General features: G+C 45.2%; 1 protein-coding gene across 1 annotated transcript in view; it reads right to left on the bottom strand.

Moving 5' to 3' along the window:
* Positions 1-14,827: 14,827 nt before the first annotated feature.
* Positions 14,828-24,081, bottom strand: part of LHX4 (LIM homeobox 4) — a 47,979-nt gene continuing 38,725 nt past the window's right edge. Inside the window, exons 4-6 of the mRNA XM_007525848.2 lie at positions 22,425-22,579; positions 21,907-22,078; positions 14,828-19,903 (exon numbers count right to left, since the gene is read on the bottom strand). Coding sequence (XP_007525910.1) covers positions 19,509-19,903; positions 21,907-22,078; positions 22,425-22,579 — 722 coding nt within the window. The 3' untranslated portion in view covers positions 14,828-19,508. The remainder of the gene's footprint in view (positions 19,904-21,906; positions 22,079-22,424; positions 22,580-24,081) is intronic.

The following is a 24,081-nucleotide window of genomic DNA, read 5'->3' as shown; positions in this document are numbered from 1 at the left end:
AGAAACAGAAATGCCCAACAACGCCACAGTGACAATTAAGGAAAGTTTCATGAAATCTCAGAATGGATGAGATTAAATGATCTTGTGGCATTTTGGACAGCCAGTCTAAATACATAGCAAGATGTCTATTCTTTTGGCAGACAGAATTTGAAGAAGGTAAAAAAAGAGGATTAAGGGGTAGCAGGGAGCAAAAGAAAGGAAGGACAGAATTTTGTCACAATGGAATGTAGAAGTCAACGGAACAGCCAGACTTATTTACAACCTAGGCATTTAGGGCCAGGTGGTGGTACACCTGATTAAACACACACATTACGGTGTGTAAGGACCCACGTTCAAGCCCATGGTCCCCATTTGCAGGGGGGAAGCTTTTAAGAGTGGTGAAGCAGGACTGCAGGTGTCTCTCTGTCTCTTTCCCTCTTTATCTTCCCCTGCCCTCTCAATTTCTGTCTGTCTGTCCAATTGACTGAATAAATAAATAATACTGATAAATTATTTAGAACTAAAAAATAATAATAAAGCCTAGGCATTTTAGAATGAAATTCAACAGTCTCCCTCTCAGATTAAAGCAGATGCTGGAGAATTCATTGGTTACATTTAGGATTTCTTAAACTCACCATCTTTCTGGTACAGAGAATATTTGCCTGAGGGTCCTTTTAATTGGTTCTAACGTCCCTAGTATGGCAGTTGTCTATATAATGGGCTCAGGCCTCAACTATTTGGTCTTTTGGGGTCTGATGTGAAGCAGCAATATCCCAACACTTGGGTAAGACAGAAGTGATTTGTGGACACCAAGAGAGTTTTCCACTTTTTATTAAGAACATAGATGAGTATGGACTGGAGAGATAGCTCACTAGGTAAGGTGCATGCCTTGCCAGTGGCACAGCCCCAAATCAAGCTATGGTGCCATATGGGGAGTGCCACAGCACCAGGGGAAGCTCCAGTTGTCTGGAAGCTATGTTGTCTGAATGTATCTGAATAATAATAAAATCAACCCAAGAGCAATAAAATGGTGTGTGCTTAAGGTCTGGGTACACACACTCCAAGCTAAATGCAGTTTTTATATGAAGGATAAGAGGGGAATGCCAGTGTTAAAACTGTCTCCTTACATACTCCCCTTTGAACCTCAAGAACACAATCTGTGGACTTACTTCCTCACTTTATATAAGGAGCGTGGTAGCTGGAAAATAAATGAAAAAACAAGTTGAGATGCAAGATGACCATTTAAAAGATAATTTTTCTAGCATGTCAATACTAAGATAAGATACAGACTTGTTTAGCAGAGCTCTCAACCATGGACAAGATTTCCATTAGCCTGTCAGATGTAAACTAAGCTGTCCTAGAGCAAGTCTCTCCAAAGCAGGAACAAGGTTGATTAATACTGAGCACACGCGCGTGCACGCGTGTGTGTGTGTGTCTGTGTGTCTGTGTGGTTTTTCTAATCCAAATTCTTTTTGTATCTTCATTTTTATTAGATAGAGACAGCCAGAAATCAAGAGGGAATGGGGTGATTGAGAGGGGGGAGAGAGACACCTGCAACAATGCTTCACCACTCAACAAAGTTTTCACCTGCTGGTAGGGACTGAGGGCTGGAACCTGGGTCCTCAACCAGGTGCACCACCACCCAGCCTCTCTAAATTCTTAAGTTTTTTTTGAGGGAGGAAAAACCAGAGTACAACTCAGCTCCAGCATATGGTGGTACCAGAGATTGAACCTGGGGCCTCTGGGACTTGGGGAAAATTGTATGCTCTAATCCTGAGCTATCTCCCAGCCTGTCAATTATTTTTTTTTTTACATAGTTGTTAAGCAATTGCCTGACAGTTTTTTAAATGGCATCTGAATTACCTGAGTAAGTTATATTAATATGTACTGAACTGTTGCTGTCATTCTTATAGAACTTTCTCTGTTCTTTCCTCCACGTAATCCCAGATGCATTGTAGACTATCATTTTCTGATGTCTTTAAAAATATGAGAAAGGACGGGGCCAGGTGGTAGCACACCAGGTTAAGTCCACATACTACAAAGCACAAGGAACATTGCAAGAATCCCAGTTTGAGCCCCCAGCTCCTCACCTGCAGAAAGTCACTTCACAAGCAGTGAAGCAGGTCTGCAGGTGTCTTTCTCTTTGCCTGTCTTCCCCTCCTCTTTCAGTTTCTCTTTGTCCTATCCAGCAATAGCTACAGCAGCAACAATTAACAACAACAACAATGGGGGGGAAATGGTTACCAGGAGCAGTTGATTCATTGTGCAGGCACCAAGCCCCATCAATAACCCTGGAAGGGGAGCCGGGTGGTAGCATAGCGGGTTAAGCGCACATGGCGCGAAGCACAAGGGCCAGTGTAAGGATCCCTGTTCAAGACCCCGGCTCCCCCCCTGCAGGGGAGTCACTTCACAGGCAATGAAGCAGGTCTGCAGGTGTCTATCTTTCTTTCCCCCTCTCTGTCATCCCCTCCTCTCTCCATTTCTCTCTGTCCTATCTAATGAAGACATCATCAACAACAATAACTACTACAACAATAAAAAACAACAAGCGCAACAAAAGGGAAAATAAATAGATAAATAACCCTGGAAGAAAAAATACGTGTGTGTGTATGAAAGGAAATGTTTTTTTTTCTTTCCTGAAGATACTGCCATCAGAACATCTTTCCATATTTAATGACCACTCATGACAGTCATTCACTTTCCTACCAACTGACTTAAGAGGCCCTGAGTGTTGTCATAGTAGCGTAAATGAGAACTGAAAAGAGAATAATGGAAGCAAACAAAGGAGGGCAAAGAAGAGTATCTGAATTAATGTTTTACTCTTTGTTTATTTACTGGATTAGAGACAGCCAGAAATCAAAAAGAAAGAAGGTGATAGGAAGAGAGACAGAAAGACACCTGCAACACTGCTTCACCACTCATGAAGCTTCCCCTTGCAGGTGGGGACCAGGGGCTCAAACCTATGTCCTTGCGCATTGTAACCAGGTGCACCACCACCCGGCCCTTCTAAATCAAATTCTGTTATCTTCAGAGCGTTGGCTCTAAATCACTGCTCTCAGCTCTTGAGGAGTTTAGATCACTGAAAATCTGTGGCCTCTTCTGCTAGAACTCAGGGTTATACATGGAATTTTGAGTTCTGGGGTCTTCCCAGAACCCATCCTTGGATCCCACAGGAATCTGGATTTCACTTAGAATTTCTTTCTGGCTTATAATATTTCAAGAATGAAATATCTTTTGTTGTCCCACCTACTTTTCATATATATAAAGTAGGTGGTCCAGGTGTTACTAAGGCAATTTGAATAGGAATGAACTGAAACCCAAACAGGTTACTTAAATTATCTAAGATCACAGAGCAGTGGTAGAACCACAACTAGGACCATGTTTACAAACTCTCAGTCCTTTCTGTTAAACCAGAAAAGACTTGGAAAGTTGTAAAGCTCTTCATTATTCAACCCCTAGATACTCCTTGAAAGCTTACCAAAAAAGACACCATTCTAGGCCATGGTTATTCCCGTTTTCCAATCATCAATATTTAAAATTGAGATAAAATGTGACGTCAGGATATTGCATGAGATATCTTGAAAGTCTCTAGGGAATTTGTAAATTAGTAATCAAAAACTAAATCTTGGGCAGGGGCTTAAGTTCAGTGACAGAGTGTATGCCTTGGATGTGGAGTCCTTGGGGTTGATCCACAGCAAGACAAATGCATAAGCCTTTTAAACCTAATAACTATAGCTATGTCCTTTGCAAAACTAATAGTCAGCCAGCTGGCCACTTGTCAGGTAGAAGGCCAAGGCAGGATATCTGGAATCATACCTATTATATCTTTTTTCAATGTTTCAGCAGTTTCCAATTAAAAGGGTGCTATAATCCAGTGACCTTTTCTATTAAATAGGTATTTTTTAGCTTCCTGCCAGGTTTAACTACTTGGCGATGGGTTATTATTCCATGTGTAGTGTGGCATCTCTGAGGATTAATAACAAGGTGAGTGACCAACAGAGCTGAGCTTGGGTTACATAAGGCTCTCACATGCTTCCACTTGAACAGAAAGATCTTTAAATGTTGTGGTCCGGGAGGTGGCACAGTGGCTACGGCACTAGACTATCAAGCATGAGGGCTTGCGTCCAATCCCCGGCAGCACATGTACCAGAGTGATGTCTGGTTCTTTCTCTCCTATCTTTATCATTAATAAATACATAAAATCTTAAAAGAAAAAAAAAGATCTTTAAATGTTTGATGTCTAACATTCTAAACATGAAGGCTTTCATCAAAGGTCCTCTTCATATATAAATGTTTTATCACACAATAAGTATATTACCTACCCCATCACAATTTAGTAATGAAAATGTTGAGGTTAAATATTTATGGATGAGTTTCCAATCTCAGATCCCATGGTGGTTTGGGTTTGTTTTTGTGTGTGTGTTTGTTTTTATTGTACTTAGTTAACTATGTTTGATCGGTTCTAAGTCACATTTCTTCATATTATAGCATGTCCAAAGTTGGATGTCTTTTACTAACAGTAGTGGTATGTCATAGTTGCTTTGGCAGCATTTTTTTTCCTTGCTGATAAACTAGTCTTAAAATGTGCACATATTAACTGCAGTGACATAGCAGTATCTTACTTTTGTATAGTACTATACACGTGTGTGTGTTCATGTGTACATGCTTGCACATGCATGGTTTCACCACCCTAGGTCTTTTTTTTTTTCATTCAGATAGGTAGAGAAAGAGACAGAGGTAAGGACAGACACTACAGCACCATAACTTCTTTCATTGCCATAGCACCTCTCATCATATGGCATTGCAGACACCCTACCCAGTAAGTTATCTCTCTGGCCCTACAAAGGCTTCTTTTTTTAATTAATTAATTTTAAAAAGGAGACATTAACAAAACTGTAGGATAGGAAAGGTACAACTCCACACAATTCCCACCACCAGGTATCTATATCCCATCCCCTCCCCTGATAGCTTTCCTGTTCTTTATCCCTCTGGGAGTATGGACCCAAGGTCATTATGGGGTGCAGAAGGTGGAAGGTCTGGCTTCTGTAGTTGCTTCCCCGCTGAACTTGGGCATTGACTGGTCGGTCCATACTCCAAGTCTGCCCCCTCTTTCCCCCCAGTAAGGTGGGTCTCTGGGGCTACATAGGCTTCTTAACTGCAGAATAATTGTACAAGTAAAAAATAATTTTTTTTCTACATATGACAAATCAACTCAGGTCTACTGGGGAAGATGCGCATAGAAATAGTAAAATAGAAATGGTAAAAATACTCATTTTATGTGGGTTTTATTATATATATAAAACACTTCATTAAGCATGATTATCCAAGCTTTGTGGCATTAAACCCAAAAGTTTCTCCACTGTATTGTCAGAAGTTAAAGTCGAAACAAAAGTAATCACACTCAAAGGTTCATTGTCATTCGTGTGTGTGTGTGTGTGTGTGTGTGTGTGTGTGTGTGTGTGTTTGCAATGAACTTTTTCCTTATAAGAAGGTTTATGTTGTTTTGTTTTTTTGCCTCCAGGGTTATTGCTGGGGCTCAGTACCTGCATTACTAATCCACAGATCCTGTGGGCATTTCTTCTCTTTCCTTCTTTCTTTCCTTTTTTTTTTTTTTTTTTATAGGACAGAATGAAGGGGAAGATAGGGGAGGGAGAGAAAGACACTTGCAGACCTGCTTCACTGCCTGTGAAGCAAACCCCCTGCTGGTGGGGAGCCTCAGCTCAAACTGGGATCTTTGGTGGATCCTTGCACTCCATCCATATTACGTGCGTTTAACCTGGTGCATCACCGCCCAGCTCCCAGCCGTATTAGAAGTCTTCAGAGGGGACCAGGTGGTGATGCAACAAGTTGGATGCATATGTTATAATGTTCAAGGACCTGGGTTTGAGTCCCCCGTCCCCCACCTGCAGGGGAAAGGTTTGTGAGTGGTGAAACAGTGTTGCAGGTATCTATCTCTTTATCTCCCCCTCCCCTCTTCATTTCTGACTGTCTCTATCCAACAAATAAAGATAATTTTTAAAACTTTCAAAAAAAGAAGTTTTCCGTGTAATTATTTGTGACCATGTGATTTGAAAGATTATTTTTACTGGTACTTTTCCTTGGACATCATCTTTTAATTATTTCAAAGACCTCCATTCATCAGAGAGTTGGGGCCAGAGTATTGTGATTATCAGACTAAAGTGGGTGGGGGGGATCTTTGTCATACTTATCATCTAATGCTGATTATGCACCAAGATTGATCAATTTTTCAAATATGCACTAATTGGCATTACATAAAGGATTGAACAGGCAGAACTATTTAATCTCATCTTTATTCACTTATCCTTGAAATATTCTTGTCATGTTCCTCTCTGAAAAGCAGAAATTAATGACTTGATCCTTGTAAAGATCACCATACTTACATGGGAGTCCATAGCTTTTTAATTCTTTCTACCTTTACTGGTTTGTTTTTTTTTACTATTTATTTATTCATTCCCTTTTGTTGCCCTTGTTGTTTTATTTGTTTTTTTATATTTATTTATTTATTACCTTTTGTTGCCCTTATTGTTTTATTGTTGTAGTCGTTCTTGGATAGGACAGAGAGAAATGGAGACAGGAGGGGAAGACAGAGAGGGGGAGAGAAAGATAGACACCTGCAGACCTGCTTCACCACCTGTGAAGTGACCCCCTGCAGGTGGGGAGCCGGGGGCTCAAACCAGGATCCTTACATGTCCTTGTGCTTTGCACCACATGCACTTAACCTGCTGTGCTACTGCCCGACTTCCACTACCTTTTTTTTATTATTATTATTATTATTTTATTTATTTTTTTTTATTTATTTATTCCCTTTTGTTGCCCTTGTTGTTTTATTGCTGTAGTTATTGTTGTCGTCGTCGTTGTTGGGTAGGACAGAGAGAAACGGAGAGAGGAGGGGAAGACAGAGAGGGGGAGAGAAAGATAGACACCTGCAGACCTGCTTCACCACCTGTGAAGTGACCCCCTGCAGGTGGGGAGCCGGGGGCTCAAACCAGGATCCTTACATGTCCTTGTGCTTTGCACCACATGCACTTAACCTGCTGTGCTACTGCCCGACTTCCACTACCTTTACTTTTATATAAATTTTACAAAATTTTATTTCTGGTGTTAGATCACTTTTTCCTGGCACAGTTTCAAAATAAATGTCATCATTTTACATTTTTTTAACCTCTCTGGAGCTGCACACACTGGAGTCATTTCGGGGCAGGAACACACACACACCCCCCACACCTAGCAACAGAAAGCCCCAATGCCCTATAGATCAGACCAACAGACTGTCACAGGGCTTCGAAGGGATGAATCTGAGGTCATGATGGAACACGAGGTATCTCAGATGGGAGACACCTGAGGAGCTACCCCTTGACATGCACCTGGCTCGTGGTGGTACTCTGTAGGCACCCAGTATAGTTTTCTCTGCTGGATGAGGACTGAGTACAGACTGGGGGGGATGAGGAGGCTCTTGGGGAACAGAGAGGTGACCCATGGGCTATCCCACAAATTCATCATCCGCCCTGCACTAGGATTTCTTTTCCTTATCACTTGCTGAGCAGTCCTAGTTTCCATTTTCCTACTGAGAAGGCAAGTTCAGTTGATGGACACTGTAATAAAAAGCTCTTTTAAAGTATGTGCGCACATAGACACTGGATAAAAAGTGGCACCAGGACGCCCGTGGCTTTCATGCAGTACATTTGTAGAGCCCAAAGCTTAGTCCTGGATATGTTTATAGCACTTTAGCTCTGTTTGTGAGTTTGGAATCCTTCCAAAAAAAGAAGAGAAAGACATATATTATTGTTTATAATCTGCTTTATCCCGCCAAACCTTGAGTGAACAGACTTGTGGATTGCTGTTTAAATCCCGCAGTGCCTTTAACTACAGATACTGAAAGTGGTTAATGTGCATCTAAACGAAGCTTGGCATCCATTCCAGGAAATCACTTTGAGAAGCATTAAATGGTAAAATGATTCTGAAATAAATAAATAAAGCCTGCACACATATTGAGTATATAATACAGGTTCCTGGTTATCACAGTCACTTCCCTGGGTGAGCTCTAAGCCCTGCAGTTGACAGGTGTGGAGAGAGAGGCATAATTCCATGGGTCACATAGGGCAGTCACCTCTCAGCTGGCCAGCCAGAAGGCAGCCTTCTGGGCTCCACCTCAGGGGAGGGGGTCAGAGCTGTCAATTTTACAGATGTCTGTTTTGCTAGAATCACAAAGCTTGTCCCCTCGTGACTGAGATAAGAGATTGAACCCCAAGACCCCTTGCCTGGTTTTTCCAAGGCTGTGCCAAAGTCATCTGTTAAAACCTATTTGCCATTTTAATAACAAAAAAAGAAAATAAGAAACGTGAATAGGATCAGGAGATAGCTCACCTAGTAGAGCACGTACTTTACCATGTTTAAGGGAAGGGTCTGAAGCACCAGCACCATGAGAGAGCACCATGCAGAGAGCATGGCGGGAGGAGAGTCATAGAAAGTCCATGAACAGTGGGGCAGTGCTGTGGCATCTCTCCTCTCTGCTTCTCTGTCTCTCTGGAGTTAAAAGAGAGGGAGTGGAGGCACTACCAGCAGCTTAATGCACACTTAAAGCCTGGGCACCAAAATAAAATTAAAATTGCTTATTTCCAACACCAAGTGTGTGCCAAGACTTTATTTTTCTGGAAGCAAGTTCTACTCTTTCCAAACTCCCATATTCCTGTGACTGACAGAAGATCCTGATCCAAGGTTGGCAAGGTAGTAGGAGAAAGAGAAATGTTTGAAAAATGCAAACTTTCCCAGCTCTGGAGACAACCCAGCCCACACCAGCCCTAAGAGTTCTGGCCACGTGGCTGAGGAGGTGGTGTAGCAAATAGAGTGCAGGACTTGCAAGTGTGGTTTCCTAAATTCAATCCTTCGTACTACACATGCTAGAATGATGTTCTTTCAGTTCTCTCTAAAATATTTTTACCATTTTTTAAAATTTATTTATTCTCTGGTGTTGCCCTTGTTTTTTATTGTTGTAGTTATTATTGTTGTTGTTGTTGGATAGGACAGAGAGAAACTGAGAGGAGGGGAAGACGGGGAGAGAAAGATACACCAGCAGACCTGCTTCGCCACTTGTGAAGCAACCCCCTGCAGGTGGGGAACCGGGGGCTCGAACGGGAATCCTCACGCCAGTCCTTGCACTTTGTGCCACATGCATTTAACCTGTGTGCTACCGCCTGACTCCCTAAAATAAATATTTTTAAATAAATTTGCCCTGGGGAGACAGTATAGTGATTTGTGCATGGTGGAGGGGGTTGGATAATGGCTTATGTTATAGTTGTGGAGGTGTGGGTACAACTTTTCATCACCCTATGAAACATCTTTGTAGAACACTCTCCCCATCTTAGGTCTTTTTCCATCATCATGTACCAGGACCCCAAGGCTCTCTCCACCCCCCCCCCCCACTACTACTTATTCCTCAGAGTCTTTCGCCTTGGTGAACTAGACTTTTGTGTCTGAGACCATGGAGGTCCAAGTTGAACAAATGGCACCACCACAAGCCAGAGCTGAGCAGTTCTCTAGAGGCTGTCTCTCTCCCCACTCATTAAAATAAAAATAAATAAAATGTTTTTTTTTCGGGGGGCAGACGGTAGTACACCGAGTTAAATGCACATAGCATGAAGCTCAAGAACCCATGCAAGGATCCCGATTCTAACCCCAGGTCCCCACCTGCAGGGGCATTGCTTCACAAGTGGTGAAGCAGGTCTGCAGGTATCTTTCTCTCCCCCTCTGTCTTTCCCTCCTCTCTCAATTTCTCTCTGTTCTATCCAACAACAACAGCAGCAACAACAACAATAATGGGAAAATGGCTGCCAGGAGCAGCGGATTCATAGTGCAGACACCAAGCCCCAGCAATAACCCTGGAGGCAAAAAAAAAAAATTTTTTTTCTTTTAAGATCTATCCATTTCGGGAGTCGGGCGGTAGTGCATCGGTTAAGCACATGTGGCACAAAGCGTAAGGACCAGCATAAGGATCCTGGTTCAAGCCCCCTGCTCCCCACCTGCAGGGGGGTTGCTTCACAGCGGTGAAGCAGGTCTGCAGATGTCTATCTTTCTCTCCCCCTCTCTGTCCTATCTAACGATGACGACATCAGTAACAACAATAATAACTACAACAACAATAATAAAAAGGGCAACAAAAGGGAAAATAAATATTAAAAATATATATATATTTATTTCAGTGCTCTGCCTAACACCCAGAAGCTTAGACCAGTCACATACACACAGGTGGAAAACTTTTTTCTCCTAGGAGCCCCTTCATATCTTGACAGCCTGTGCTTTTGCTCATTTAATCACAGATGCCCATAGGAAACATACCTAAATTTAGTTTTTGTGTTTTGTGAGGAGATGGCTAAAGGAGAGAATGCTAGGGGAAAATCCTGACATCACATTAGACAGAAGTGAGAGCAAAAGACAAATAACAATTGTCAGGCAGAGCAAAGTCATGCAAAAGCCCAGGGCTCTAGTCTCCAAAAGAATGTGAGATAATTGCTCAGGCTAGGGCTGGTCATTAAGAAGACCTTTATTTAATAGTTTGAATGGATTCTTTTTATTACTCCTTTTAGAGGTAAGATAATAAAAATTTTCCTCTTAATGATTTGGCCCCATTTTATGTACATTGGGTCTCTCTCTCTCTCTTCTAACTCATTCTATTTCCCTAATAACCGTGACTGATCAGTTACTGCTTTGCTGCAGCTAATACCCAAAGGAATCAATCCATCCTCACTACTCAGCCCAAGTCCAAGGATGTTAGAAGGAAAGGTACCCGAGCCAGCCGGTGGCTCACCCAGCTAAGCTCACATAGTATGACACACAAGGATCCAGGTTCAAGCCCCTGGCTCCCCACCATTTCTCTCTGCAGGGAGGACACTTCACAAGCAATGAAGCAAGTCTGCAGTTATCTATCTTTCTTTCTCCCTCTCTATCTCGCCCTCCTCTCTCAATATCTCTGTGTCCTATACAATAAAATGGGGAAAAAGTGGCCACCAAGAGCAGTGGATTCGTAGTGCTGGCACCAAGCCACAGCAATAACCCTGGAGACAAAAAATTTAATTAATTAATTAATAAGGTACCTGGAGTCCCACATGCTAGAACTGAAGCAGCACTCTTCCAAGGTGTGGCCAAGAGGTACAACAATTCTCCTATTAGACCATAAAGGAAGGAAAAGCACTCAGACACACTGAGAATCACCTCACTTTGGATTTTACTTCTAGTTTGTCTGAGTTGAGCTGCATAGAGTCCTTGGAAAAACAAGGACAGGAAAGCAGTGGGGACACTGGTGTTAGGCCTTTGTTTATTCTCCTGGGTATGTCTTATTCCGTCCTTCCTGACCAGAGAGTTCATTCATATAAGGAAGAATCACACTGCTCAGCACAGGTCTCCAGAAGTCAAGTTCACAAAAAAGCAGGTCCCTCTCCTTCCTTTGTGATATTAGAACACATTTTTTGGGAGTTGGGTGGTAGCGCAGTGGGTTAAGCGCACGTGGCACAAAGCACAAGGACCGGTGTAAGGATCCCAGTTCGAGCCCCTGGCTCCCCACCTGCAGGGGGGTCACTTCGCAGGTGGTGAAGCAGGTCTGCAGGTGTCTTTTCTCTCCCCCCTCTGTCTTCCCCTCCTCTCTCCATTTCTCTCTGTCCTATCCAACAATGACGACGACAACAATAACAACTACAACAAAAAAAACAAGGGCAACAAAATAAAATAAATGTTATTAAAAAAAAAACAACACATTTTTTCATTCCAGCGAGTGCCTAGATTGGCTGTGCAGTGGAAGTTATGTCAGCACAGGAGCCTTTTTTTTTTTCCCATAAGGTTATTTAAAATCTTTCTGGTCACATGTGGAGCCAGGGATCAAACTCAGGGCCTCAGGTTTGCAAGATGTGCACTCTTATGTGGTGAGTCCCCTCTCCACTGCCTTCAGGCTCATTATTAGTGTCTTGGGAACACTCAAATGAGTCATAAATTCAGAAATATCAGAGCCTTTCCAGGTCATTTTACAAATGCCTCTGATAGCCACCCAAGGCACTGAGCTGGGTGGGATGAAAGGAAAGTCCCAGTACATAGAGCTATGTCCTTGTACCAAGCCCCCCACGTCCTTGATGCTCTCTTCTCCCCTCTCCTGCACCCAGAAAGATCTCTCTCAGCATTGTTCTTCCCTTTGGGAGGCCCTTGGCCTTTCTCAATTATGTAAGGTGTTCACCCCAAGAGGCATTTAGTGAAGGAACATAAATCCCTTTTCTTGATGAGAAGTGTTGTTTCCACTAAAAGGACCTTTACTCACTCCCTACCCCACCCCCAAATCTCACAAGATGTCCTGCCTGGGAGGTAGTCCTACAAAGTGCATGTAGGACTCAAGTGGAGTTATGACAACCTCAGAAAAGCTTTGTTTAGTTTGCAGTACCAGGGAATGAACTCACACTTGCTTATATACTATACTGTTGGGTGGTCTTCCCTACCCAATTTTTCATTTGCTATTTTTTCTGAAAGAAAACGGAGAGACAGACATCACAGCACCTCTCCACCACCCATAGAGTTCCCTTTGTGTTGTCCATAGTGCTCCCATGTGGTGCCAGGGATTGAAGCCAGGACCACATTGATGCATGCACTCCACCAGGCTGAACTATCTCCCAGTCCTCTTGGCAGCTTTAGACTGAAAGCACAGAGACCTAGAGGCAGATGCCTGCATAGTACCATGCACAAAATATGGTGGCAGAGAAGTGGAACTATCACTACCTAAGTCTCAGGAACTCTGCCAAGTTCTCCACGATAACTCTTAGCTTAACAGGAGATGAATAAGTTTTCTCTGCCTTTTTTTGCAGCTAAGACTATCAGACTACCAAACAGAACTTTCTGTTACATGGAAATATTTTATATTTGTTTCCAAATACTGTAACTATTAGCCACATACATGTAGTTCTTGTACTCTTGAAGGATGCCTAATGCAGGGAACTAAACTTTTGAGTTTTAGTTTATTAATCAGCTTAAAGATCTGCATGTGGCCAGTAGCTACCATGTTAAGATGCCTGTTTGGGTGGGTCTTCAGTCAAAGCTAATCACTAATAGATAAAGCACACTCTAGCTTCCTTAAGAAGTTATCCTGGGGGTCGGGCAGTGGCGCAGTGGGTTAAGCGTATGTGGCACAAAGCGCAAGGACCCTGGTTCGAGCCCCGGCTCCCCACCTGCAGGGGAGTCGCTTCACAGGCAGTGAAGCAGGTCTGCACATGTCTATCTTTCTCTCTCCTTCTCTGTCTTCCCCTCCTCTCTCCATTTCTCTCTGTCCTATCCAACAACGACCAACATCAACAATGGCAATAATAATAACCACAACGAGGCTACAACAACAAGGGCAACAAAAGGGGAAAAAAATGGCTTCCAGGAGCAGTGGATTCATGGTGCAGGCACTGAGCCCAGCAACAACCCTGGAGAAAAAAAAAAAAGTTATCCTGGCTCCAAAGAAATGCTACATACAGATCCAAGAAAGATGACAGAGGACCTAGTGGGGGTTGTATTGTTATAAAATACAATAAAACTGGGGAATGTTATGCATGTACAAACTATTGTATTTACTGTTGAATGTAAAACATTAATTCCCCAATAAAGAAATTAAAAAAAATAAGTAAAGAAATGAAAGAAAAAGAAATGCTACAACTTTAATTTTTTTTGTTGAAGAATTTTTTTTCCTATTCTAGTTAAACTTCATGTCTTATACAATAATAAAGCTTTGTACTGAGAAAAAAAATGATAATCTGGGGCGGAGGGTAGATAGCATAATGGTTATGCAAAGAGACTCTCGTGCCTGAGGCTCCGAAGTCCCAGGTTCAATCCCCTGCACCACCATAAACCAGAGCTGAGCAGTGCTCTGGTAAAAAAAAAAAAAAAAAAAAAGATAATCTGAAGACTTTCCTAGACAGCCTTGCCTAAGGGCCCTTATGCCTCAAATGGGTTTTTTTAATCTGTTTATCTACCTCTCACTCCAGTATAAATATTTGTGCATATCTCTTAAGGAGAAAATCTATAGGCATAAATGACTTTATTTTTTGCCTCCAGGGTTATTGCCAGGGCTCGGTGCCTGCACTACGAATCCACTGCTCCTGGAGGCTATTTTTTGCCTTTTTGTTGCCCTTGTTTTTTATCATTGTGGTTATTATTGTTGTTATTGATGTCGTTGTTGGATAGGACAGAGAAATGGAGAGAGGAGGGGAAGACAGAGAAGGGGAGAGAAAGAGAGACACCTGCAGACCTGCTTCACCGCTTGTGAAGTGACCCCCCTGCAGGTGGGGTGCTGGGAGCTCGAACCAGGATCCTTACGCCAGTCCTTGTGTTTTGTGCCACCTGCGTTTAACCCATTGTGCTACCACCCGACCCCCTATAAATGACTTTAAATGCCCAATGACAAATGACTAGACAAAGAAGTTGTATGTGTATTCAGTAGAGCACTACTCTGAAATCAAAAAAGACAAGATTGTATCATTTGGAACAAGAAAGATAAAACTGGAGGTGATTTGCTAAGTGAAATAAGTAGAGATAAGACTGCTAAATGGTTTCGTTCATATGTGGAATATAAATGACTAAAACAAATGAACTTGCAAAAACAGTGATAACCAAACTGTCTCTTAGACTTTGTGAACACTATGGTGGCGGTGGTGGTGGAGGGTCATGGAATTTTGGTGGAGGGTGTGCAATTGTACTCCTAAAAATCTTCTACTTTGGTAAAACACTGTTCAATCACTAATTGAAAAAGGAGAAAAAATGCAACAGGACAAATGACAACTGAAACTTCTTTGTCAGCAGGTTTTCCTCTGCCCCAGTTTCCTTTAGCCCTGGAAACCTGCTATGCGAAAAGTCAGAGGCTTTTCCCTAGTCACTCCTTCTGGGGTCACTGTGGTAAGTAGTTCTGGCATTCAGAACTCTATTCTGAGTTTTAGCCTGGTGACCAAGGACCCAGGTCAGCTCAGCTTTCAAATCTCTGCATGTCAATAGAAGGAACTTCCAAAGCTACAATAAAAAAAAAAAAAAAAAAAAAAAACAAGACACATCCACTTCTAAAGAACTTCCATCTTTATTGGACATAGTTTGACCATACACATCTCATGCCAGCACACAGGAGGCAGATACAAACGAACGCACCAGCTTCCGCAGTCACAGTCACATGGCAATAAATAAGGACGGGGGCAGGGGCAGGGGGCTTTTTCTTTCTCCTCCCCCACCTAGGAAATGAGACTTCATTTATTTTTTTCAACTGTACAAAAATTTACACTGTGAAGGGTGAGGGCAGCAATTTGTTCCGGAGCCAAGGGGTCTAGAATTCTGAGGTCTGAGACCAAGTTCAGAGCCACCTTTGGGCTCCTGCAGCCTCAAACCTGCATTTGGCTGAGCATGGTCCTGGAAGGGAACATGGAAGGATTCCTGTCGTGAGGTGGGCCGTGGAGGAGAGTAGGGGTGGCCGTCCCTCCTCCTGGGCTCTGCTCCCCAAGCAAAGGAATGCTTTTGGCGTGCCTCCCAGCCCACAGCCAGCTCTGCATCAGAGCCAGCAGCTCGAATCTGTGCTTTCAGTGGGGTCCTACCAAGTGTGGACGCAGAGGCAGCTGGACTCTCTGTGGCTCCAGTTGCTGCGGTTAAGCAGGTGGAGCCACTACTGCAGCAGGGCCAATGGACCCATCCCAGAAAGAGAGCCACTGATGTGCTTTTTTATTTAGCTTTCAGCATGCCCAGGGCCCGTCAGCTCAGGCAATAAAACAAAACTCATTTCCGCTTAATTAAATTGGTCTGCATCTCACGGCTTCCAATTTTTAAAGTGCAATGTTTCAAAATGAGCCTCCTCAGTCCTTGTAGGCCCAGCTGGCCCAGGCAGGCTGGACATCCTGTCCAAGGTGACAACCAGGTTGTCTGCAGTGGCATGGGGGAGGGCAGGCTTGGAGGCAGTGCCACAAGCACCCTGTCCTGAAACACAGCTTGACTAAGCTGACCTTGACCAGCTCCCACCAGGAGGCAGGTACCCCAGAACAATCAGCCTGAGCTACAGAGACGGCAATGTCTATACTCCTTACTTCTACAGCTCCCTTGCACTGCTTGCAAAGGTGGACTTCGTCATGAAGCCCTAACGGCCCCAGTGATCTTACTAGATTTCATGTTTTATATCTGGTGAGAAGAAAAAAACAATCTTCAAGATGCCGCCAAATAAATGCTTTTTCTCCTGTCTTAATTTTGCTCTCTTTCCCTGATGGTTCACACTACTCATTGACAGGAAGTATTAACAATATAAAAGTTGGTTTTCATTTAACACTAGATGCCTAGCCCTCAGCAGACAAAGAAAGAGGAATTACAGAGATGGAAAGGAGTCCATTCAGACTGTACAACAAGCCCCCCAAAGGGCCAGGAGCCTGGCTCCCTAAGAGTGAGTCACCCTGTGGGTCAGCTCAACTCAGGATTTGGGACTATCTCCTCCATGGTCTTGCTGCTTCTCTGCAAATATAGTCCTCAATGCTCATTTTGCTTTGACCAGTTACCTCTAGAATTTTATTTTATTTATTTTTTACTAATCCTGGATTTAGGAACCTGCTATCCTCAGATCTGTCAGCCTGATACTGTGTATAACAGTGGCTAGTTAACAGCTCTGTTCCAGCCAAAGGCAGGTTCAAATATTCTAAATGCCTCTAGAAGATCTCATTTCATTTTAGAAATTCATCCATGTCATTTCAGTTAGGGGGAAATGGCTCCAGGTAGCACCTGCTGCCTCTGTAACAGATGCTAAAGCAGAACAGCAATGCCTGATGAAAGGCCTCAGGGAAACACCATCTTCTGTCCCATTTTAAGTCACAGAAGATCCAGGGTCACCTTGAATCGGAAGTCTGTTACAGCTTAGCTTTTTAAGTGGGGCACCAGCATTGGTGGCTTTCTGGGGAGGTGATCCTGGGGAACTCAGATTAAGCCCTCCTGCCTTTCCAACTGAGCTGCCAGAGGACTACCCTTTCCCCAATTGAAGAAACCACTGCCTACTCCAACCCACCAAGTGCCCTGCTCACTGAGTTCCTGGGGAGACTTCTGTTACTGGAATGATGATAAGGGCCTCCGTCCTGCCCCCAGTGAATAGGGAGTGGTTATGCCAAACTCACAAACAGAAACAAAACCTAGTCTACTCCCACTGATCTTAAAAAACAAACAAAAACAGCACTACACTGAGAGGGAGCCTTTGAAGAGTCTGCTTTCCTTATACTGTTTTCACCAAAATCACCTCCTAGAAGCTTCTAGACCCACTTGCCATGCTGAGATGTTGGGTGGTGGGGCAGGTTATCACAGCACAGCCCTGTCCCTGCTAAGAACAAGGGTTGAAGGGCAAGGGTAGATAGCATAATGGTTATGCAAAGAGACTCGTGCCTGAGGCTCCAAAGTCCCAGGTTCATTCCCCCACACCACCTATTGGCCAGAGCTGAGCAGTGCTCTGGTAAAAAAAAAAAATAAAAAATAAATAAAAACCAGGGTTGGAGGCTCTGTCCTCCTACAAGCGAGTATACAGCATTCTCCCTTCCCCCACAAAGCTTGTTGGCTTCCTTTGTGCCTCTATTCTCACCCCAACAACTCTAGAAGCACAGAATGGGCCGGGGCCACTACACCATTATCTCTACATGTCCCAGAAGAGGCTCTGCATTTACAGGCCCCTTACCCGAGGCAAACATCACAACAACTGCAGCACATCCAGAAATAAAGGTACACTGCAAAACAGCATAGTAAGAGTGGCCAGGGGGTTGATCCCAGGAATTTGCTGACTATGTATTCTAACTGACCATTGCTGAGTCCTGGCAAGGACTTTACAGCCAGAGAAGAAGCATTAAGTTCTTCCTTGAATCAGCCTAACACATCCCTAAATCTTCACAGTTTTCTAACAGTGACAGATCAGTCACTGAAAGAACAGTACTTTGGGCCTGGGGCCCTGTCCTCAGGAAAGAGAGTCAGTGCCTTCTGCCCCTTTTCCTGCTCTGCAGGTCTTGCTGGAGAGCATGGGAGCGCAGTAGCAGCACACCATAGCTTCCCACGGAGGACTGGAATAAATCCCACCTAGCCAAAACCTACTGTGTACATGGAGAACTTCCTGGTGGGCAGTGTGTAGTGTGACAACACCACTTACAATGCTGCTGCTGCTGCTGCTGCTGCCCAGAGAAGTGTCGCAGAGGTACAGCTGGACTTGGCCTGGTCCTAGCTTCAGGCTCAGTCTTGTGCCATTGGCAACCTGAGAGCTGAGCATCTGAGCACAGAACCTGGCAGAGAGATGTATCCTGAGGACTATAGAGCCCTTAGGACAATTTTAGAACTGCTCCAAGATTGAAGCAGACTCCAGGGACTAAGATCAGCCAAAAAGCATTGCTGGTCCTTGGATAAGGCCTACACTAGCCTCAAGATGGGCCTGTTAGCATGGGGGGGAGGGCTTTAGAAAGGGTTGAGGAGAGTGACTGCATCTGAGAGTGGATCTGCAAGTTCCTCCAAACCAGTTCTCTCAGAACAGACCCACAGTGCCACTGCCCATCTCCAGGACGGAGACTTTGGGCCATTGGCATCTGCTGATCTGGCTAAACATTATATTGGGCCCCTAAATGTGTCTCCCACGTTTGTACTGATTGTCATTCTGTTCTCTCCATATCTGAGCAGTGATCATTTTGCACTCACAGCCCACCTGGTGGAGTAAATGACAAAGGCACATTGTGCACAAAGGGGACACTCAGGGCCATCACTGGGATGGTCCAGGGCCACTAGGCCACAGCCTTGGAGACACTGGCAATGAAAACCACTTCCTGCCATTGGCAATTCAGTAAGAAGAATTTTAAAAAAAAAAAGAAAGCCAGACAAATATTATCTGGCTTGTACCTCTGAACAGGGAAGAAGCCATGTTTCCACAGCTCATCCCCACCCTCAATAAAAGAGGCAGTTTTTCCATATTAAACTGTGGCCATCAAAGTTTCCACTGACCTCTCATAGGTGACCTTTTTCTGAAAATTAGAGCCTTGTAAAGGTGTCCAGAAATCACTTGCATTATACTCAGGGGCCATTAACACTTTGACCTTGGAAACCTGGGTTCTGATGAGAGCAGTGTCAGTTATCAGGAGGCTTCCCTGGAGACACGCCAGCCACCAGCTGAAGCAGAGCCCCCTGAGACCAAGGAGGTTGGACACAGTCTCCGTGCTCCCAAGCACTGAGCAGCCAAAGCCAGAAAGCTGGGGGTGGGGTGGGGGAGCCAACAAGCCAGCAGCCTAGCGCCCAAGGCTCTGCGCCCCTGTGCTGTTTTCTGGGATGAGGCTGCTTCCCCCCCCCCACTTTCCCAGGAGAACCCAGCCCACCCCACCCCAACTCTGTCTCAGACTTCCCAGGGACCAGTGGGCGGTTTCCATTGAAAATAATGGAAATTCACATTGACGCACTTTGGATCCTTAAAAGGCAAGTCTCTCTTGCTCATTGAAGAAATCCTCTCAAGCCAGAAGGATGGGGAGGTTGGGGAGGAGAGACATCTAGAAAGGAGGGTGATCCATTTCATCGAGCCAAGAGGCTGGGCTCGTGGGGAAGTCGGGGTAGCCTACACTGCTTCCGGTGGAGATGTCAGAGGTGGGGCCCCCAGCCATGGCTCTCAGCGTCTGGCTCACCCCCTGGCCCGCATGCGTAATCAGGCCCAAGTTACTGTCCACTGTGTAATCCAGCCCATTGAGCAAAGGCGCGTGGGAGGGCAGGGACGAGATGGAGGATGGCGACTGGGGCATTCCATAGGGGCTCCCATCCCGCAAGTCCTGATAGGATTGTCCTGTCCCGTCCATGGAGAAGCTCCCATTCATTAACTGTCCACCTGAAACGTCCCCCACGTTGCCATAAATCCTATTGGTGTGGCCAAGTTCTGAGAGAATTTGATCCTCTGTGGACAAAAGAAGGGAGATTTATTGTCAGCTGTCAGGACCCTGGTGGTCCCTGCTCTTCACGACCTAGGAACACACATGACAAGAAAGAAAACCAGGAGTGACAGCTGCCTCCATGTCACCCAGGCCAGACACCCACATATCAGCCTGGCATCCAGAGGTGGACCCACATCAAGGAGAGAACAGGAAACACCTACAGTCCCAGGCCTTGGAAGACTGGACCAAGGTTGGGGAGCTCATTGGTCCTATGGGACTCATACTTGGATGGCTGCTCTGAGAAAATGTGGGGGCCTGGGGCCTGGTGAACCATGTGCCATGCACCTCTCAAATGGAAGCTTGTGCCCTGAGGAAATGGAATTGGATAGCTGTCCAACTGAGAAGAGGGAACACTAGCAGGTCCAACTTGTAAGGTTACCTGAGGACCATTCTCAGACACACACACAAACCCATCATCTCCCCAAGAAAGAAGTTTCATATCAAAGGATGTGACTCTCTTCCCTTGGGTTCTTAAACTTTTCACAGGGGACAAAATATTGGTTTGATTAAGGTAAAAGGACCTTGCTGTTGATTGAAGAGCTTCATGAAAGGTATCAGATAGAACTTCCATTGGTTCTTTGCATGAATTTGTCTCTCCACAGTGGGAGTCATTTTTATCTTAAGATAACAGAATTATATAAATAACCTAGAAGGCCAGTGAGTTGTCAACCTGGGGGTCCCCCTGGCTCCCCAGAAACAAGTTATGAAGCAAGACTTCAACATCCTGGGTGCTCCTGATGAGAAATTGAGCAGCTCAGAGATAATGGGACTCTCCCAGCCATACCCTTCCTAGGGGCTGATGCCCCATAGCTGACCTGTTGGGAGTCAGATGCTGGGCAGGTAACTGCTTCCCCATAAACCTCTTTTTCTGTCCCCATTTAGGCCTGTGCATTCATTCCTATCAAGGCCTCTATCACCCCTCCTTCTGACAAGCTGGCCAAGGCTTGTCCCCCATTCTACTACAAAAATGAAGTTAAGGAGGGAAGTTCATACCCTTTAAAGGAGACAGGAAAATAAAGGTTCAGCTCTACTGTGAAATGGCCAATGTTTGGCTTTTTGTCTGCATTTGTATGAGGGGCCCTTCTGTAGAAGTCACAGGTCCTTGTAGGGATGGATACTTGTAATATCTCCCAAGTACAAAAATGTGCCAAACTTCCCTCCAGACATACCCAGAGTTAGTGGGTTCATTATCTCCGTTTTGAGAGCTCCTCTCTTTAGATGGGGAAACTAGGCTCAGGAGAAGTGAATTCATGTGACTGAGCTACAGCTGGAAACCAGATGTCTGACCCCCTGGCTGGCCAGTACACTTCTCTCGCTCCACCCCACTCCAGAAGGCCCTTCCCACTGGAGGACTCAATTCATGAGACCTGTTATGGCACTTAAAAGCATGCAGTCATTTGCAGGGTTAGCTGATGCACTGGTCTGAAGGTAGCGCATGCTGCAAAGCTTCCATGCTTCGTGGGGGGAGGGCTTGCAGCCATGAGGTCAGTCCCACCTCATGCACTTCCTACAATGGGGAGGGACCGGTGGGGCATCCCTCCCAACAAGCCCCTAAAAGGGTTTCATTGTAGAGCCTGAGAGAGGACCTGCAACAGGGAGAAACATTGGAAAGAAACTCAAGGCACAGGCTAAAATCTGACTCTTTGTTCCACAGCTGCAGGGCCTGATGAGGGAACTCTCAGCAGGCAGGGAAGAAGTGGAGACCTTGGGGCATAACATCCAGGGGAACCCTACTTCTGGATCTCAACAGCAGTGCTCCTTTGTTTTCAACTGTCCTACTTTAAGGGCCACTAACATCGTGCCCCAATCACCCACCTACCCACACCCTACTGCAAGTCACAGGGTGTCTGTGTACAGACAGACTGTCAGGGTTTCCAGACTGACCCTTCCTGAGTTTCAGAGGCCATCGGCTCCAGCATGCCTGACCCTCCTCAGGCCTGGGCCTCACCCCTCCAGTCCTGCTCACCTCGGAAGCTCAGTTCACTGTCACTAACCCCACAGTCCTCTGCAGAGCTCTCCTTCTCCTGCTTCCCGCTTCCCCGGCTCCGCTTGACACTCTTGTAGAACTGCCCCCAACGGTGCCGCCCTGCGTCCTTTTTCAGCCTCTTCTCCTTGGCCCTTCTGTTCTGGAACCAAACCTGCCATACAGGTACAAAGGATATACTCTGGGAGTGTCTTCCATGAAGCCAAATCACCCCAGGTCCTCACAGTGGAAAACTAAGACAGAGCCCACCAACTCTGGAAGTCTAGGACCCAAGGAGTGGTGTGCCCACAATGCCCTCTGGCTGGGCCTTGGACCTCTGCCTCCCATTCTGGCAAATTCCTGGCCTTGAGGCCAACATCAACATGAAACTCCCAGAAACACTCCCAGAAAACCCCTCATGCATAAGGGGACATACTGACCACTCAGGACACCCTCCCCAGCCCCTCAGGAGTGGAATGCTACACCCGAGGCCCTTGAATTCAGAGTAGCTGAGGTCTCACCTGCACAACCCTCATGTCTAGGCCCGTCTCCGAGGACAGTTGCTCCCTCACATGCCGGGCAGGCTTGGGGGAGTTCTTGTAGGCATTCTTCAATGTCTCCAATTGCTTGGCTGTGATGGTGGTCCGGGGACGCTTGGCTCCAGCCTCTGAGTCATCTGCAAGGAAAGTCAATTCCTATGAGATTCACCCTGCCTGCAGCTGGGCCTTAGCCTCACTCCCTCCTCTCCTGGGTGACCTTGCCTGCTGTAGGGGGACACGGGTTGCATCTGAGTGCAGGGTTCCACCCCTCTGGCCCACCTTCTGCCCTTCAGGCCTCCCACCATTCCCTACCAGCCCAGCACAAACAATGAGAGGTTCTATATCCAAAGAATATGATTCTACACATGTCCCTTCATAGTAAACCTCAGCTAGACAGTCAAGCAGTAACTGCCAGGAATGGATGTGAAGAATAACTTGTCATCTTGAGCCTCTGTCTCCCAGGTCCCGTCCACAGGATGGCCTTTCAAAGCTCTTAGCCATAGTCACCTGCATCTTCTGTCATCTAATAAATGTTTCTAAATGAGTGAGTCATACTACACTGTGGGTGGTAAAGTCAGTTTAGTTGCTTGAAGGGATCAGAGAGATATCTTACTGGGATGAGTACATGCCTTGCCAAGCACATGGCCCAGGTTCAAGCCCCAGTACCTAACAGAATAACATAGACCATAACAACAGAACAAAATGGAATAGAATAGAATAGAATAGAATAGAATAGAATAGAATAGAATAGAATAGAATAGAATAGGGAGTCGGGCGGTAGCGCAGTGGGTTAAGCTCAGGTGAAACAAAGCGCAAGGACCAGCGTAAGGATCCCGATTCAAGCCCCCAGCTCCCCACCTACAGGGAAATCGTTTCACAGGCGGTGAAGCAGGTCTGCAGGTGTCTATATTTCCCCCTGTCTTCCCCTCCTCTCTCCATTTCTCTGTCCTATCCAACATCAATAAGACAACAAGGGCAACAAAAGGGAATAAATAAATATTATAGAACAGAACAGAACAGAATAGGTGCAAACAAGAATTGAACCCCCATGGCATATAAGTGTATCCTAAGCTGAAATGTAAAATGACTCTCTCTCTCTCTCTCCTCTCTCCCCCCCCCCCCTCTCTCTCTCTCTCTCTCTATATATATATATATATATATATATATTAGAAAAATTAGGTCAGCAGCAGACCTATCCACTGAGTCTGCAACAGACTTTGAGGCAATACCCTGAATTCAAGGCTGGTTCATTTTCAGTCAGGCATAGAGGACCCCTGAGGTGCTGCGAAACACTCAGCCTAGTGTAAATGGTCTGTTTCCTCTCTCACCACCTAGACACATTTCTGTTCTCTGCATAGCACTCCTGGAACCCTCCCACCTGTCTGCTAAAATGCCACCTTTCAGGAGTTAGGCAGTAGCACAGCGGGTTAAGTGCAGGTGGCGCAAAGCGCAAGGACCTGCGTAAGGATCCCGGTTTGAGCCCCCGGCTCCCCACCTGTAAGGGAGTCGCTTCACAGGCAGTGAAGCAAGTCTACAGGTGTCCATGTCTCTCTCCTCCCTCTGTCTTCCCCTCCTCTCTCCATTTCTCTGTCCTATCCAACAATGGCAACATCAATAAAAACAACAATAAAAACTACAA

The sequence above is a fragment of the Erinaceus europaeus genome, chromosome 9 (genome assembly GCF_950295315.1).
Source record: "Erinaceus europaeus chromosome 9, mEriEur2.1, whole genome shotgun sequence".
NCBI lineage: Eukaryota > Metazoa > Chordata > Mammalia > Eulipotyphla > Erinaceidae > Erinaceus > Erinaceus europaeus.
This window is presented reverse-complemented; position numbering and strand designations above follow the sequence as displayed.